Source organism: Semicossyphus pulcher, unplaced genomic scaffold, assembly GCF_022749685.1.
Source record: "Semicossyphus pulcher isolate SPU_LCO1_2020_fin unplaced genomic scaffold, fSemPul1.0.p SCAF_8, whole genome shotgun sequence".
In the NCBI taxonomy this organism is placed as follows: Eukaryota; Metazoa; Chordata; class Actinopteri; order Labriformes; family Labridae; genus Semicossyphus; species Semicossyphus pulcher.
In genome coordinates this window covers 28,948,361-28,965,629 of record NW_027211759.1, presented here as the reverse complement: position 1 = coordinate 28,965,629, position 17,269 = coordinate 28,948,361, and the positions used below count along the sequence as shown (strand labels likewise).

The 17,269-nt window shown below is 42.5% G+C and overlaps 1 protein-coding gene across 1 annotated transcript in view; it reads right to left on the bottom strand.

The window, feature by feature from the left end:
• cecr2 (CECR2 histone acetyl-lysine reader) overlaps window positions 1-17,269 on the bottom strand; it is a 40,521-nt gene that overhangs the window by 6,861 nt on the left and 16,391 nt on the right. The window contains exons 2-14 of the mRNA XM_069686787.1: window positions 14,987-15,081; window positions 11,420-11,603; window positions 9,178-9,305; window positions 8,862-8,945; window positions 7,088-7,191; window positions 6,785-6,945; window positions 3,352-3,444; window positions 2,915-3,065; window positions 1,865-1,994; window positions 1,737-1,774; window positions 1,558-1,649; window positions 1,271-1,397; window positions 189-568 (exon numbers count right to left, since the gene is read on the bottom strand). Coding sequence (XP_069542888.1) covers window positions 189-568; window positions 1,271-1,397; window positions 1,558-1,649; window positions 1,737-1,774; window positions 1,865-1,994; window positions 2,915-3,065; window positions 3,352-3,444; window positions 6,785-6,945; window positions 7,088-7,191; window positions 8,862-8,945; window positions 9,178-9,305; window positions 11,420-11,603; window positions 14,987-15,081 — 1,767 coding nt within the window. The remainder of the gene's footprint in view (window positions 1-188; window positions 569-1,270; window positions 1,398-1,557; window positions 1,650-1,736; window positions 1,775-1,864; window positions 1,995-2,914; window positions 3,066-3,351; window positions 3,445-6,784; window positions 6,946-7,087; window positions 7,192-8,861; window positions 8,946-9,177; window positions 9,306-11,419; window positions 11,604-14,986; window positions 15,082-17,269) is intronic.

Here is a 17,269-nt window from a genome sequence, read left to right as displayed (position 1 = left end):
GTAAGATAATGCAGAGAATTCACTATTTTAGTTATTCTACAACATTTCAGACAGAAAACTAAAAGAAAAACAAAGATTAAGGTGTTTAAATGCCTTCAAATAGTGTGAGGGACAAATGACAAATTAGGTGCATGTTTATGTCTATAAATATAGAACAGCTTTAAAGAGCAAAGTTATGCTGTGGATACCTGTTGCCCAGGGTGGTACATGCCCCTGATGTTTCCTTCATGGATGTGCTGCTGGCCTGGATGAAGGCTGTGTGGGTGAGGGGGGCCGTTGGCCCAGTGAGGGGGAGGAGGTGGGCGTGTTGGTTTGTTGTCCTCTTCCTCTAAAGGTGAACTGCCTTTGCCTCCCTGGGAGTTTCTCTTACGTTGGGCTTGCTCAGTGGCCTTGATCAGACTCTCAGGTCCTAAATGTTTACTGCCACGATTGCGCTTTTTGTCCTTGCGCTCCTTGTCTTCTCTATCAATGTGGAACTCCTCGTCTGTGTCCCCGTCCTCTGATGGAAAGTGTTTCAGTAAGGCCCGGCTAAAACACCGTTCTAGAGACTCCGCCATGATGGTGTACTCTGCAGAAAGCCACACATAAAACACACAAAAACATTTACCTGTAGCACATCCAGACTTTTCATCTGCATGCCGCAAGTCACCTCCTCCCTTGTACACACACTCCCACACACACTCCAACAGGACACCTCTCTTCATCTATCGGTCATTCCCTTACACTCACACTACAGACCAATATGGAGGCCATTCCCCCACAGACACACACTTGCTGCTCTGTTCTCAGCCCAGCGCTGGCCGACTGACCAGGTCAGAGGGCGTAGGTTGACCCCTGCTCCTCGGAACCCTTCCTCCTCCTCCTCCTGCTCCACCCTGGGCCCCCTTACCACTCTCCTCCCCCCTGTCCCTGGGGAGAGTATTCAGTTGGATGGATGGCTCCAGACAGGGGGCTTAGGGGCTGGAATGTTTCTCTGGCACTGCAGGGCTCAGATCCCCCTGAGCACTGGAGCACAGCTCAATCACTCCTCATTAATCACTGTCAAGGCTGCCCTGGCCCCGGCCCCTGCACAGCACTTAGTCCGGCCCCCTTTCTTTTGCTCTCTCTCCCACTCACACCCTAAAAATTCATACATACATGCACCTCCTTCTCACAACATACACCAACTGAAATGGACTGTGATACACTAGTCTGAGGACAGATTCTATATGAAGGAAGCAGGATTTTCGGGGTGTAACTGGTTAATGTTTGTGCAGCTGTGTTCATTTACCACTGTCTTCTCCATTGTACTCATTGCAGTTCTCAAACATGAGCTTCACATCAGCCACAAACTCTTCCTTTGCAACATAGTCCCCATCATTGAGCTTCCTCTCAATGGTGGACAGGTCCATCGGGGTCTGAGGGGCAGATTAAACCAGCAGATTAAACCTCAAGTAATAATAATGTGTGTCTGTAAATTTTAATGAAGATGTTAAGCACTGTCACACAAACACAATATCACACCGTATCACCATAAACTACTATTAGATGCCAGATATTATTGCCTGTCATTAATACCTTGATGATCTCATGATAATTGGGGGCATATGAGTCGTCCACAGGCTCCAAGAAAGGCCAAGCATCTTTATGGGCTTTCAAGGCCTCAAGCACTGTTGGGTAGACAGCGAGGAGATATTAGAACAAATATAAATGCAGTTTTAGTTGAGAAAACTTTAGTAATATCTCAGTAAGCATACCTTTGTAAAGAGCCGTGTAGTCGTCATCAATTTCATAGCTGAAATGTTGAATGTAACAGTTAAAAACCTCAACCTTGACTCATTCAAATAGAAAGTAAAGTTAAAATCAAATGTTCAAAGCGTCTTACAATTCTTTATTCCTGCGTGTTCTGTGCACTGGAGAAGAAGGCTCCAGATTCAGGAGTTCAGGTGGCAGGTCTTTTCCTTGAGACAGCAGCCAGGCTTTCTCCTCTCGCATCTTCCGCCTCTTTGCTCGCTCTGAAGGATGAACACAAGAGGCAATTAGACACAAACACTGAAAAAACACCAGTCTCAAGAGGCTGCAGGTAAATATTGCTTTGATAGTTTAGGCTCTCGAGTTACAGTAAAAGTGTGTTTGCTGCTCATTGAGGCCATAAGAAGCATCAACGACTACCAGGCCTTGGTCTTTAGAGACAGAAAAGGCTTAGATAAGTAGAAAGTGAAAGATTCGTCAGCCATCTTTCATCAGGCCCAGTTGATCAAAAGAGCAGAACAGAGCAGAGAGAGTGCGTATGTATCGCTGCTTTATCTTTTAACATGAGAGGCCTGCCAGCCCCCCTGCCGTGTGGATTAAAGAGGTCTGAGGGAGGATTCCTCATATGCAATCCACACAGAGAGCAGCCCAGGTCCTGCTGTTCATCTATAATACATTAATGAGGCTCCTCCACTGAAGCACAATCAGCAGTTCATTAACCCTTGACAGATGACATCAGAGGGAGGGAGAAAAAGAGGAGTGATCCTGTGATTAAAAGGCCTGAACATTCCCTCTCACAGCCTCTCTGTACTACACATAAATCACAAGGCTTCCAGCGCTGCTGAAGATTTTTGAGTCGTGAGGAGCCAAACCACAGCGATGGAGAAGTGCAAGGAAAGTGTGTGCAAGACTGCCCTTCACAATCTATTCTTCCTGTCCCAAAGTTTGAAGAGGAGTATGAAAGCTCCCTACCTGCTGTGAAAGGTTTGTGATGAAAGAATGTGAAACTGTCGCCCCTCCTTGATATTTGACTTTTGGCACTTTGCCTAATTTTAATCTTGTAATCTTTCTAAGTTTATCTGCTTGATGCATATTATCTAAACCTGAAAAGAAAGAAAACACAAATAAAAGAGCCCTTTCCATTTGTGTTACATTCATCCATCTACACAGCCATCCATCTTACCCTCCACAGCTTTTATCTTCTCCATCTTTTCTCTCTGTTGTTCCTCCTGCAGAAGCCTTTCTTCTTCTCGTCGCTGCTCAGCCAGCAGGACCTGCCTGTCCAGCTCCTCATCTTTCTTCTTCTCCTCGTCTGTGGTGGCATTCAGGTCGTCCTGAATGTAAACATTAGCTCATTAGTCAAAACTCTGCACTCACAGAAGGACAACTTTTAATGCATATTTGAACGCTGATAGCTTGGATACCTGCAGCTATATCAGTCTTGTGCATACAACATGAAAAATGTACAGAGGCAACAAAGATACCTGGCAAACCCAAAACAAAATAAAATACATGATCTGTTATAAAATCATAACAGATTATGTCTGCAAATTGAAGCAGATGTGTTTTTTGAAATGTAGCTACCATTAAAGAAACATATGCACAAATAAAAGCACAAACCTCGTCCTCTACTTGGTTGATGTATTTTACAGAGAACCGCTGCGATGTGCGAACTGGGGTCGGATCCAGAAGCTTCTGTTTCTGCTCTCGCTCCTAAAATAGGATAAGATGATGTTCAGCTGTGCTCCTTATATCCACTGAAGGCATAATCTGTCATCCACATGTAAGAAAAATCTGGACTGAAACCACCTAACACTCCCAAACGATAATTATACTTTCAATTGTGGTCATATTTCATCTTCAATTCCAACCCTTTTTTTCCCTCTCTGAATTATATAGGTCGATACATCTGCAAGTTGTATAGTGAACAAATAACTGATTGAGTCTTCAAGACAGAGAGACAGACCACCACCCACAAGCCGACACAGTGGCAGGCCCTGGGGAGTTGCGGAGGAGCAGTGAGTATTGAGAGGTCATCGGCTCTGCTCTCCCCTCCCCCATGATGCCCTCTCTCCTCTGATGCCTGCATTCCCCCACCTTTCCCTGGGGTTTACAGCCAAGATTATGGAAAAAAGAAATAAATCAAACCCGGTGTGTCCCCACGAATTTACTAATCATATGAAATGATGAGCTCCATAGGAGAAAGAAAGGAGGTATTGCAAGGGGATGCTGTCCTGTTTGTTGTCAGCCAATCCTGCACCTTTAAAGCAAGATATTTTCAGTCTACAGTAGACAATCACATCAATGAAATATCAGTGATCCAGATATAGCACACTGTAAATGAGGGAAACACCAGTCAACAGAGTGCTCTAAGCAGAAGACCCCTTTAAGGCCTGTCTTTATCAGGGACCAGCCTCTGCAGCTCATGTCAGAGTTCATCAGGGAAGCCTGACTTTGAATATCTGTCAGCCCTGTGCAGCCAACAGCACTTAGAGGTGTCACAGTCAGGCTTCTGGTCGTCCATAAAAAAACCATGGGAGGCCTAAAAATGCACAAGCAGCTGTACGACGCCTGCGTATGTGTGCAGGTGAGGAGTTAAAAGAGGAAGGAGGATGTGGGTGGGGGAGGAGATGCAGAGAAAAGACTGATGTTCATGATCTGATCTATAGTGCCCTCTACAACTGTTCTGTCCACACTCCATCTCTGCCTTGTCTTAGCATGAAGCACCGGCATATCCTCAGGCTGCACAATCCCTCCCTACATTACCACCAGCACTACACCCCCCCCTCTCCATCCAACATGCACAAGATAGAGTGCCTCTGGTGTCACCACTTAGAGAGGTCGAGAGATTCCTGCAGCACAGCAGAGCTGTCATTCAAGAGGCTCCTTCCTGCCTCAAGGTGAGCTCCCGCCTGCTGCCAGTGCCCCATGAAATGGCTGGTGACAGCAGCCTGAGACACATGGAGGGACAGATTCAAGAGGCTACACACACTGTGTGTTGACACACTTGTACGCACACACCAGCAGAGAGACAGATAGATGTATTTAAGTTTTATATAAGTTATTATAAATTGGCCAAATTATAAAAAGGGTTTTAGAGAGGGGTTGGACTATCAGGCAAAAAGGAAACCATCAAAAACGTTACTATTAAAGTGATAATCTCGAAGATTTTCATTTAAATAAATGTCTGTTAAGTCATTGAGCCTATGCCCCGCTGATGAAAGCCTTTGCATTTGCAGAATTACAGACTGGGTGTCGGTGGCAAAAAAATCCAAAAAAGTGGCGCCCGGTTAGTCACGTGTTTTCCATCAGCCAGCAGTGGTTGGTCTGCCAGAGAGGGTAGGCGGAGCTAAACGGCTGCTTTTCCGGTCTCTGCAAATGTCTGCGTGTAAACAGTAATCTACTATGGCAGAACAAACAAAGAAAAGATCAATGACTACAGATACAACTTCAACAAGAAGTGAAAATCCAGAGAAAAAGAAACAAACTCGACGCTCAGATGAAGCAAACAGTCTGAAAAGGAAAGCGACCGTCAGCGAGGAAAATCAAGGTTACAACCGGAGCCAACCGTGGACGTCACACGTGGACGTCAAAGAAAAAGAAACTGAGATCTTGGAGATTACCACTTTAAAATTTAACTCAAAGGATAATTTGTCATCTGTTGTGTGAGATCAGTGTAATTAACTATATATACTACATGTATTAAGAACATTATGAACTGCACTTCCCTGGAATTGATTCTGTACTTTAATAATAACCTGGTTTTAACTGTCTGATATAAAAATGTAAAGCAGAAAAATCTCCTTCCCTTTAATCTTGCTCTCATTACATCTGAAGGGGGTTTCTTTATTTTAAAAATTTAAATAATTTAAAACAACAGAAACTAAAACCAAAAATCTCCAACATGCTTGTCTACCGATGAGCCAAAACAAAAAACTACTTGTAGGCATTCTTGGTTTTCCGCTTTCATTGGAAAACCACCTTCACACTCTGCTTAGTGAACAGCTACGATAAAGAGTCCCATTGAATGACATTTATAAGGCGAGTGCGAGTCTCACAGCTGAGTGATTCATCCAATGATTGCCTGTGATAAGTGACTGACCGCTCTGCTGTCATCAACTGCCAGAAGGATTCTTTACTTCTGCATCACAGGAGTGGAAAGAGCTTAAACATCTTTATGAAAACAGGTAGGATAAAGAACTAGGTGTAGCCATCGGAAACTATAGATGTTAGCTGGAAGGAAAACCGAGTAGGTAGGGTTGGCTTTGACTCATTCTTGCTGCTGTGCAAACAGTTTGTCTTTAATCTCTACTTGAGGTATTTAACACACATTCCACGTACGATATGAAAGACAAATGAGCGTGACCCTAGGAAAGGCCGAGCCCAATGCCAGAACTTCCGCCCCTCATTCATCCAAACTAGCATGAGAGCGTACAGTAGTTCTTAAGTTAAAGGCCTGGGGCACACTTCATTACCGAGATGGTGTGAAGATTTAAGGGCAAGCACAAGCCGGCTTTCCTTCACCTCACTTGTCCTGCAGCAGGCCAAGCTAAAACGTTGATAGCAAGGGGTTGCTTGTTGAGACAAACCCACAGAGAATTATCAGTCAAGATGCTAACACATTAGCCCTTAGAGTACTTTCCCCCAAACTAACACTTTCCATCGTTGTCAAACCTTGCCAAGCCTTCCTCCCTAAAAAAAAGCCTATTAAAAGGTAGAAAGCACCATATAAGTTTTTCACTACCACAGAAGAAACCACCACAAATATAACGAGTATATTGGCTGTTTGTGGCAAATAAAAACAGACAAAAGAACACTCCAGTCCTCAAATTTGTGGGAATATGGGGGGAAAAAATCAATTTGTACTTTTATATACGAACATACCTACAAACATACATAACTACCATGGTTGGGCTTGCTGTTTATGAGCTATGATTCCTTCATATTCCTCTAGGTAGTAGCTGACTCCCTCCTCCCAGACTCAATCAAATAGAAGACATAATTAACTGCTATAATGAAAACTAATAGCCGTGGTGTCTCTGTGGCGTCTGACCTTGTGCTCAATCATGCTGCTGATCTCAGGCAGGAAGTTCTGGGTGATGACTCGGTAGAGGTGGCGGTCCTCTGGGGAAGTTTTGTCCTTGATGCTTTCTGCCAGACTGACCCATTGTTCCTCCGTATCACACACCAGGGACCAGGCGCCTCGCTTACGGCCTGGTAGAAGCGAAGAGGAGATACATAGGCTTATTACGTCCAGGGAAAATGTGTAGAGAAGAGAAGATAAAACAGAAATACACTGACTCCTCAATGAACTAAACATGAAAATGAAAAGCTTATACGCATGAGATCCTTTTACCTGTGCAGGGCCGCAGATCCTCCAGCCCATTTTCTGGTTTTACTTCTGGCTTTACTTCTGGCTTTACTTCTGGCTTTACCTCTGTCACTTCAGTTTCCGTCTCACTGAAAGGTCAAAACGTTGGAGAATAATGGAGCTTCAACATTACTACAATCAACAGATCAATTAAAACTGACAACTGGTTATTTTAAACCTCCATCTGTGTCACAATTGAATGAAATATTAGGCTCATTTGACAATGATTGGACTTATATGTAAAGACCATTATTGTCATTTATCGAAGTTGGATTGGGAGTTACATTCTGCAAGTCCTTACTTTGAATCAATCAGCCTTCTTTTACTTAAAGCTCCTGTGAGGAACTCTCTGTTTGTCGATTTTGGCTCCCCGTGGACAAAGTGGTTTTTAACAAAAAATCTCATCCTGCTTTCTTTACTGCTTGTATGTATCACTCACTTTAAATGTTTGCCCTGAAAACGTAAATAAAGGCATCATGCAGTTACTCTCTTCGTCTGACACCTCCCCCCTGCCAGCAGTTTTAGGCATTAAAAATAACTATATAAAAATAATTAGGGATGCACCGATGCATCGGCTGAACATCGGAAAAGGCCGATATAAGCCGTGTTGACAGACATCGGCCCATCTGCAAATAAGGTGCCATGTGCCGATGGCAGTGGCTGTTGTTTTTATTATTTACCTGCTTTAATTGTGCAGTAAATTTAATTGTAACATTAAAGTATTTATGTTTTCAGAAAGATTTTGTTAGGCTATGTAAGCACTGAAAAATGTTTGTACTATGAGCAGGTGATTCTAAAACAAGCTGAAGAGGCTTTTCAGGCAGTTATTCTTTGAAAAAAAAAAAAAGATTACTTTTATGTGAAACAAGTTTAAATAAAAAGATGTTTTGGGAATTTGAGAGATTGAATTCATGCTTTCTCAAACAGTGTGAAAGCCTCAATACATTTATTTTTATAGTGGACCCTTAAGCAGACGAGGGCATTAATGATTACAAAAATTACAGTTATTAAAAAAAACATCAGCATCGGCCCCGATTTTCTCAATCGGTGCATCCTACAAATAATCAATCTTGTTGCTGATGGTCTGGTTTGCTTTTGTAGCTCATATAGAGTAATCAGAATACATTTCAGTCTGTTTCAGAACCAGATAAAAATTCCTCACAGGAGCTTTAAAAATGTAAATGAAAAATATACAATATAAAGAAGCAACACTATTTTGATGACTGCGTATGAGAAGAAGGGAGCTACAGTTGTGGTCAGTTGGCCAAGAAATACTTAACTCATCATTTATTAGTGTTCAGATCTAACACCAGGCTACAGGTCAGTCCAATCTTAAACACATCTCAAATGACACAATCATGCATCAGCATGTATCAACTATTTGATACAAATAAAACTAATTAACACCATGATGTCAAACCACTTCCTCTCAGTGTACAATAGTTTTCCCTCAGTATTGTACTTTGTGATTAGTTTACATTGTGCATTTGTCTGCATCTCGACATCATTGCAAATAATGGAAACACCAATAACTTTTTAGGCTTAAATACATGTTTGGTTGAATACTTAGATAATTGCTTAAACAAACACTAATATAACCACACTCAAAGACCACTATAGCAAACAGCCATGTCATCTGCTGTAACAGTTAAATGGATGTTTTCCTTTGACATAACAGGTTCATCTGTGCAGCACATGCACAGCTACATTTTAGCGTTTCTCCGCTGTTGGCAGTGACAACAAACAAAAACGTTCTCACCTGAGCTGAGGGTCTTCCAGTTTCCTCTTCTTTGGTGGTCTCCCCCTTTTCTTCTTCTCTGGTAATGATAGCTCAGAGGATTCACTGTTGGAAAGAAAAAGAAAGGAACTCTTTAAAATGATAGCCTTTTCACACGGGTAATTAGCAATGTGAGGCCTCTGTAATTAACCCTTAACAGGCCTGTAAATTAGTGTCAAACTACTACTGCAATTACCACATTCACACTAGTTTACCACAGAACAGGACCAGCGACATAACATTCATTCTTAGTGCAGTGGACAGAGAAAGAAGATACACAGCGCATCGTGGTATTTACCTGATTTTCTCTGCTTTCCTCTTGACTGGCTCTTCTTTGTACATACGAGTGCCGTAAAAGTACCAGTAGAGGGCTCCATTTCCATCCTGCCCCAGGGGTTCAACCCTCAGGCTGTCTGCATCAAGGCCCTAATGGGGGGTTGGGGGTGGTGGAAATAACATTTCTTAAATCATGTGTAGGACTCCGTTTTTAAATCATCAGTGGGTGATGTCATCCAGTCCCTTGAGCCCACACGGCTGTGAATCATGAGCTGACAAGAAGCCCTTTCAGTGTCTTATTGAGTGCATACATAAATTTAATCTGATAAATTATTGCTAAAACTCTTATCTCACGTAGATAAATACATTAATGGAAAATGATAACCTACAGACAGACAGCATGGTGGTAAATCTGTATTATCTTTTCTTCAGGTGTAATAAAAACGCTACACTAAATTTAGTTAGACTGCTAAAGTGTGTTACAAATTAAAATGTGCTTAAATAACATCTTACAGCTCCTCCTCAGGCCACAGTGAAACAACCCAGCAGTGTTTTTAAATAATAAAACAAATGAAAAACTCTTGTGATGCTTAAATATTCATCAACCAGTTTCATGTATTAACCATTAAGTGTTAATAGGATATAACGCTTAAAGGCGAGATACCATCATTCTAATGTATCTTCACTGGTGTTTTTCATCATTGCCTGTATGACTTTGAATTCACTTCAGTCATATGTATATTGTAGGGGCGGGCAGTATGACCTAAAATTTATATCACTGTATTTTTTTTTTGCTTTCTGCGGTAACAGTAATAAAAATAAAAGAGGTATTCTACTCAGAACATGATTCTAGCTCTGTTCACTCCATTGTCAATGTAAGGAAACGTATGTTAGCAGAGAAAAATGATTTTTAAAGGAACAAATATGTTTACTGGTGCAAAACCGCAAAGAAAATGAGGTAAAGGCCTGGCTTTCCCACACAAAAAGTAGCAGTAGCTGCAGTTGTGTTACGGGATGTCATCTACTATTTCTAAGAGTGTTCAAATGTATGTTTGATTAGCGTGATCATCCTCATGTCAGTAACTTTTTGAAACAAAAGCTCACCGTATTCCACTTCCTGTCGACTTGACACACACACCGTTTATGTGGCCACAGAGTTAATGTGCACCGGGACGAGGTGTCGCTGATAACAGCAATACACTCACTAAAAAGCCACCTCGCGTAAGTGTTCATCTGCCTCGATCATCCCAGAGGCACATTGGTGACAGCAGCAGCGTTGCGCGCATGTTTACAGTTTACAGGCAGGTAATCTCTATTTACAGATTCTACATAGTAGAATAGCCTACATAGTAGAATCTGTAGGCAGGGACGTGGATTTCCGATAAGGAAAGTGTTCCGGTTTTCATTTGAACTAAGCTTGTAGTCTGAGTAATATTGACCAATCACGTATCAGCAGGCTGCGGCTTATGCAAGAAAAACAGTCCGTGAGGAGAGCAAAAGCAGGCGGAACGTAATCCGCCGTAATGCCATCCCAGCCCCCATCAGTGTCATCAGACGATGATTTAGCTTCTTATTAATCTCGATTAAACAGACACCTGCATGTAAGTTCAACTAAAAATCCATTTTAGATCTAAAATTTTATTTCCCTTGTAATTCCCTTGACACTGTCACGAAAGCCGTACAGCGTTCAGATCGCCCATCTTCCTCGAATGCATCAGATCAATCCAACCTCCGTTCAACAAATGAGCATTTTAAAAGTTTTCTTCTCTTCTTGAGGAGGGCAAAGCTTGAATTTTTACTTCTCACAAATCTGCATCATAATGTTGAAATTTCGACAAAGGTAAGACCGGTTTCTCTTTCTGTAACAACGCAGCACGCGGAAAAGGAAGTCTTGACGGGAAATTGTTCATCGCTTACCGCCCAGCACGTTCACCGGTGATCCCAGAGGCCATATCGTCTCAGACTATAGCCGATGGGATCAGAGATTGACAGGCAGGTGACACAGACTCTGCATGCAGGTCAGATCAGTCTGTGCTCTGATGACGAGCTGCACTAATGTGATATCAGACGGACTTTTCCTGTTTTACTATCTGTGGGGAACACTGATATGGGTGTTACATAGGACATCAGTGTTGGAAGTGAATCTCTCTCGTCTGGCACTAAAACCAAAACGTGTGTGTACGAAAAATAAAATGTGTGTGTTTATCCCGGTAATGACGGTATTGCAAAATCCATTTTCGTGTTACTGATCCTCATGTATGTACCTTCAGCAGGTCAAAGACATCAGCAGCATCCAGGCGGTAGTCGCACAGCCGGTGAAGCAGTTCCACCTGAGTGCGAGGAGGGAGATTCTCAAAGGGGTCCTCTCTCAGTGGGTTGGGCTTCCCTTCTTCCAGTTCCCACCTGTAGCTGATGATGTCGTCCAGGTAACTGCTAAATGACTGGGGGCTAAAGGGAAAAGCAGGAGAAGAGGAGAGTAAGAGAGTGAGAGAGGCAGGTTTAAGACCATTTATGCAGAACTTTCAACAGTAAGAAAACATTTAAACATTAGATAAAACACCTAAAATACAAAATTTGCTGGATATTTAGGCAAACATTGAAATTCATTAGAAAGAGTACCAACATCAGCACAAAATGAAAGAGGTCAGATACGAGACAGTCTTAGCAGTTTCTTTTGTTGTTGTGGCCGTCTCATTATCATTATGCGCTGCGGCGGTGCTTATTCTACTGTTTTGTCTTTGGAGAATCTGCACAATAAGCCTCTGTAGTGCAGAATCACTCCCTTATCCACCTCACCTCCTTTTTTCATGAAAAGTTGTAAAAGAGACGTTACTTCCTGTGAGGTTACAGGTTGGTGGTGCTGACAGTTTTATTTACTTCCTACATGTAATCTGCATGTTGTGGTTTATTCAGAGCAATATTTTGCAGAAATTGTTATTTCCTCGGCTTGTTTCGTGACAAATGATTAGTTGCATTCAGGCTGGCTTGTTCACTGAATAGTTATTTTAAACATGCTTATTCAACTTTATAAACAAAATGGTTGGTGATTAGTTAATGCCACTGAAATGTGTGATCCATTTATGTTAGATTCAAAGATGTAACTGTTTATACAAATCTGAACTAGATCAAGTTATAAGGAAAGAAATTGTGTATTAAAGACCCCCTCTGGTGAAAATCCAGTGATTCATCTTGTGAACATCTCCATGTGGTGTTTCTCATGTGCTACAAGACATATCAGGGACATAGTCAGCAGTCATCTCCATGGCTGGGCCTGTCTGCTTATAAACTGCAGTGTACCAAGGACAGACTGAACAACACGTTTTCAGATTGGCAGGTTTGAGACGTCACAAACCTAAGGAGCCAATCCTGTTAATGGACGGGGTGACGCGATGCATATCATTATGTGCAACCTATGGCAACCACTTCGGCAATGTGCGAGCCAGCTGTCATCGTCATTTTTGCAAACTCACTACTGACTACTAACGTTACTACTACTACCGATTGCTACATTTCAAGCTACCTAAGTTTCAACAAGTTGCCTCTAAATGATGGCAGAGACGTGTTTCGTTTTTGCAACGGAGGGGGCGGTTGGAAATTTGCACAGTGGGCGGGGACTATGAAGATTGCGGATTTTTTAATGAGGGAGAAGGAGGAGATGCCTTGGGGAGATTTTTACAAATTAAAACATATTTTGCAGAAAAAAAATATCAGACACAATTTATTATTTCAAGCATAGCATTTTATATGTCTTAAAACATGACTGGAGCTGTTTTTTCACAACCTATTTAGATGTTGGGAAAAACTCTCATGATGCCAAAATAAAAAATAATCAAAAAGAAAACAGACAGGAGGTGTTTTTTGGTCCACTGGAATCTGTCAAAATAGATAAATGCAAGCAATTCAATTGCAAATTTAGCGTGCAGGTTGTCAAGCACACAGACAATGTTTCAATATCAACCAGCGTCCTTTTGTAAGGTGTAGCTTAGCAAACAAGCAAAGTTCAAACTACCACAGTTTGTGTGAAACAGAGGAGGTGGGGCTGAAAAAAAAAAGAGTAGTTTCTTTGAATAGGAGTGGGGTTGTATCTCTGCTATGAGCGAGAGCTGGTAAATAAACGTTGGTTCCGGTTCAGGTCTAGCCGATTAATCTGTACCTTTCAGTTCCAACTCACATGAACAGAACAAGGGCTTTGGGGCAGGGGTGAGCATCTATGCAGTAGCACAGAGAAAGAGGGACAGACAAAAATGGCTTATCTTGAAAGAGCAGTGTGCACTTTTCACACAGCTGCAGGCTCCCCTCCTCCGTGCTGCCCCATCCCTCTCCCACTTTCTGTCCCTCGTTCTCTCCGACATCCACCCTCCCTTTTCTCCCCCGCTCCGGCAGAGCGTTTAACACGTGCGGATGAAAAGGGCAGCTCAGTGAAAGGCCAGTGCCGAGCAGCCACCCCCAGGATGCCAGCGCCTGTCCAGTCCAATAAAGCAGGTTGTCCTCCTGTTACCGGTTGCTTGGGCAGAAATACTGGATAATTCCTGCCTGTATATGCTTATCGGTTCATTGGTACAACTCTGCTACTTTCTAATATAGGCCAGAGGAGGAGGAAATGAAGAGGGGAAGCCCCGTTTGAATATCAACCTCTGCTATGTACTCACTTTCTTCCGTCACCTGATCACGGGGAAAGAAAAGTTTCAGTGGCTTATGATGTTTTCATATTTCCTGATAGAAGTGGAGCATGATTTCACCACAGACTTTGAGTCAGCGTATGGTGAGTAAATTCTGACTCCTCAGTGAGACATTGTGCCTGTGACTCACTCTTCCTATGAGGGTTCATAGGGCTATGACTAATCTAGGTAGTTGGAAATACTGGTTATACTTTGGCAGCTACAAATCAAGCTGAATAAAGATGTTTATTGATTTTTTTCCAAGGTGTCTGTGTCACAACTACAACAATTAAAGCATCTCCTGCAAACATCAAAGTTAAAGTGATAATCTCAGAGATCTCAGTATCGTCCTCTTTGGCGGCACCTATGGTGAAGGTAACAGCGGGAGCACACTCCCAGATATCCAGACAGTGCTGCATGTGTGACGTCCACGGTTGGCTCCAGTTGTAACTCTTGATTTTCCGAGCTGACAGTACTTTCCTTTTTAGACTGTTTGCTTCATCTGAGCGTCATTTTTTTATTTTTTAGTCATCTTTCTATCTGTAGTCATTGATCTTTTCTTTGTTTGTTCAGCCATAGTAGATTATGGTTTACTCGAGAATCTATAAAAGCACATTAAACAGTAGCCGAGTACTTAGGATTTCATTAAATATTCTAAAACTGATGTCATTTTTTTGCCTGATGAAGGTCTAGTACGGAAACATTGCCAACAAATGTTTTTTTTGGTTTTTGCTGTTATTATATAGGACGACTGAAGAGAGACAAGAAATGTAGGGAGTTGGGGGGGGGGGGGTGACATGTTGAGCCTGCGATCAGTGCAGTGTGGTCTCTATATACTGGCCGCCTGCTCTACCAACTGAGCTACATCAGTGCCTGTTCTCAAATGATTTTAAGGTGGAAAATGTTTTATTCTTCAATGTACAATATCAATGTAGTACTTTTGTGGTATCACAACCATATCCCCGGTTAAATATTACAACCAGATTGATATCTTGTCCTAAAATTATAACTGATTCCCATGTGTATTGGAGATAACACAAGATGTAGACTCCCTGCCTCTCTGTCAGAAATGATGGCCCACTTTTTTTACCTTTGGATATATCCTTATGGTACAAAAAAACAGACCATGACTCCAAATCTCAGGTATGTATAGACTGATTCTTTCATACTTACGTGATGTCATTGCGCTGGTAGCATCCCTGCAACAAACAAGCAATGAGGTCCCCGAGGAAGTCCAAGTCCTGCTCGGACAGGGCTTTCTCTAGCTCCTGGACACAACAAAAAGAGAGGGCAGGGTCAATGAACACATTAAGAACTGCCTTTCTGCTAACAGACTAAAGATACATTGGTACAAAGGAATACATTTAGAGATATAACATGGTGCTAAATGTTGCTCAGCTGCACAAAGATGGAACCACATGGTTTATCAGTGTAAGGTGAGCTGGCAGAGGTGAGCAGCAGGAGGGAGGGTTGGAATTTGCAAGTTGTCCGATTAGGGCTTCTTGATTTGCCAGTGGTTGTTTGGCTGGAGCCGAGGTTCAAGTTCAGCCATGACCCCTCTCCTGCCTGGCTTTGTGTTTCAGCCATTGAGGTTTTATGAAGCGGCAGTAACCGGCAGAGCAAACTCTAAAAGACCTGAAAGCACCAAGGAGAGATGGCAGGCAGCAGGGGCCTAGAGCTGCAACACAGCCATGGCCCCCTCCTCTCCTCTGCTGACCAACCAAGACAGAGCACCCCACACGGCTTCCCAGCATGCACCGCTTTCCCCAATGATACCCAAAGGCTCTGAAATAGAACGGGAGGGGAGAAAGAGAGAGAGGGAACAGGAGGCTGAGAGGGCAGAAATGCAAATGTAAAGTGCTCCGTCAGCCAAGTGTCCATTTCACTTAAAGCCCCCTTTTTGCAGGATGCAAAGCAGCCTCTTCAGGCTGTAGCCCAACCAGTTGCTCTTTAGAAAAAGAACATGACTGACTGCAGCTGATCTCACCCCTCTGTATCCCTGCTCTCACATTGACACAGTTAAAGAGTTTGGGTCTGTTGTTTCTCTTCCTCTCAATCATAAACATTCGCAAAAGTCCGACTGCAGGTTCAAGAGGGGTAAAAATACAAAATTATCTCAAGGACGAGGAGGAACGTTTAACTATTGTGGGCTTGTCTCCTCAGTCTGCCTCTCTCTCTCCCTGGAGGAACCAGGTTGAGCTCTGGGGTCAACAAAGGTCAGCGTACACACCCGGCCACGGAGAGCGACGGAAACCAGGAGCCAACAAGTCGAGGTCGAGAAAGAAGTTGAAAAACAGAAAAAGTTTAACGTTTCTGCTTCAGGTTAGAAAAGAAAATAGTATCAGGATAAACCCGAGGCGGTGTTTTCCTGCTTCTGACTCAGGCTTCTAAAGAAACAAACCAGGAGAGCCAGTTTGATGGCATGAGATAAAAATCAGCTATGTCCCATGACTCAAAGGAAGAACAGTTCATTCATTGTAAGGTTTTTCTAAAGACCAATTTGAAAGCCTACACATCATCATGCTCACAGGGGCAGAATGGGTATGTGCATGAACAAGTAAGGGCAGGAAAACACCAGATGATATTTTAAGTCTTTTGGCATTTTCAGACCAAAGCGAACATGTTCCTCACACTACTTTATCCATGAGATATCCAATATTTTTACCACTCCAGATAAATCAGAAAAAGAGACCCCATTTTTCTAAGTTCATAACACAAGTCGGTGAACTTCACCGCCTTCTCCAGGGACTGTGCCTGGTTTAACTTCACTGCCGCTTTAACGTACTTGACCGGTGCCAGTTTGATGACCTGTTAGCGTGGTCAGGCTCGGTATCATGATGTCTTGGATGGTGAGCAACTTCTGGCACTACAAGGCCTTCTGTTTCAGTTGCAATTATCTCTGGTGTTTTAGTTTCCCACACTTAAATCTCACTTACTACACCTGTATGACGCCAAAATAAACACATTTTGCTTTGATTTAACTGCAGTAAAAGGATCCAAACGATGCTAGAATACATGCTTTGTCAGGTCTGTCTGTAAGAGGGATTGGTCATGAATTTGGAATTAATTTATATACAATCAAAAGTTCATGTGAATGATGATTATGTCATCTTGAAAATGTGTTTTTTTCCCCATTGTCCTTACGAACGCTCGGTCGGCATTAAATAACAAAAGAAGAAGAAAGCATCCGCAGCATGTGCCGGTAAAACAAGCATTGTGGGTCTTTGAATTATACTCAAACAGTGCAGTGATTATTGAATAGTATAGTGCCAGGTGATAACCTGACATTGTTCAGACCAAAAGCCAAGCCAAATGTCTTGATTATATATGAACACACCTTTAAGGTAGAAGGAAGTCACAAATTTACCAAACAAAATGTTCATCCTGCCATGTTAATTATGCAAACACTTTGAGACCAGACAGACAGATAATGTCTGAAAATAGTCAAATCCTGTC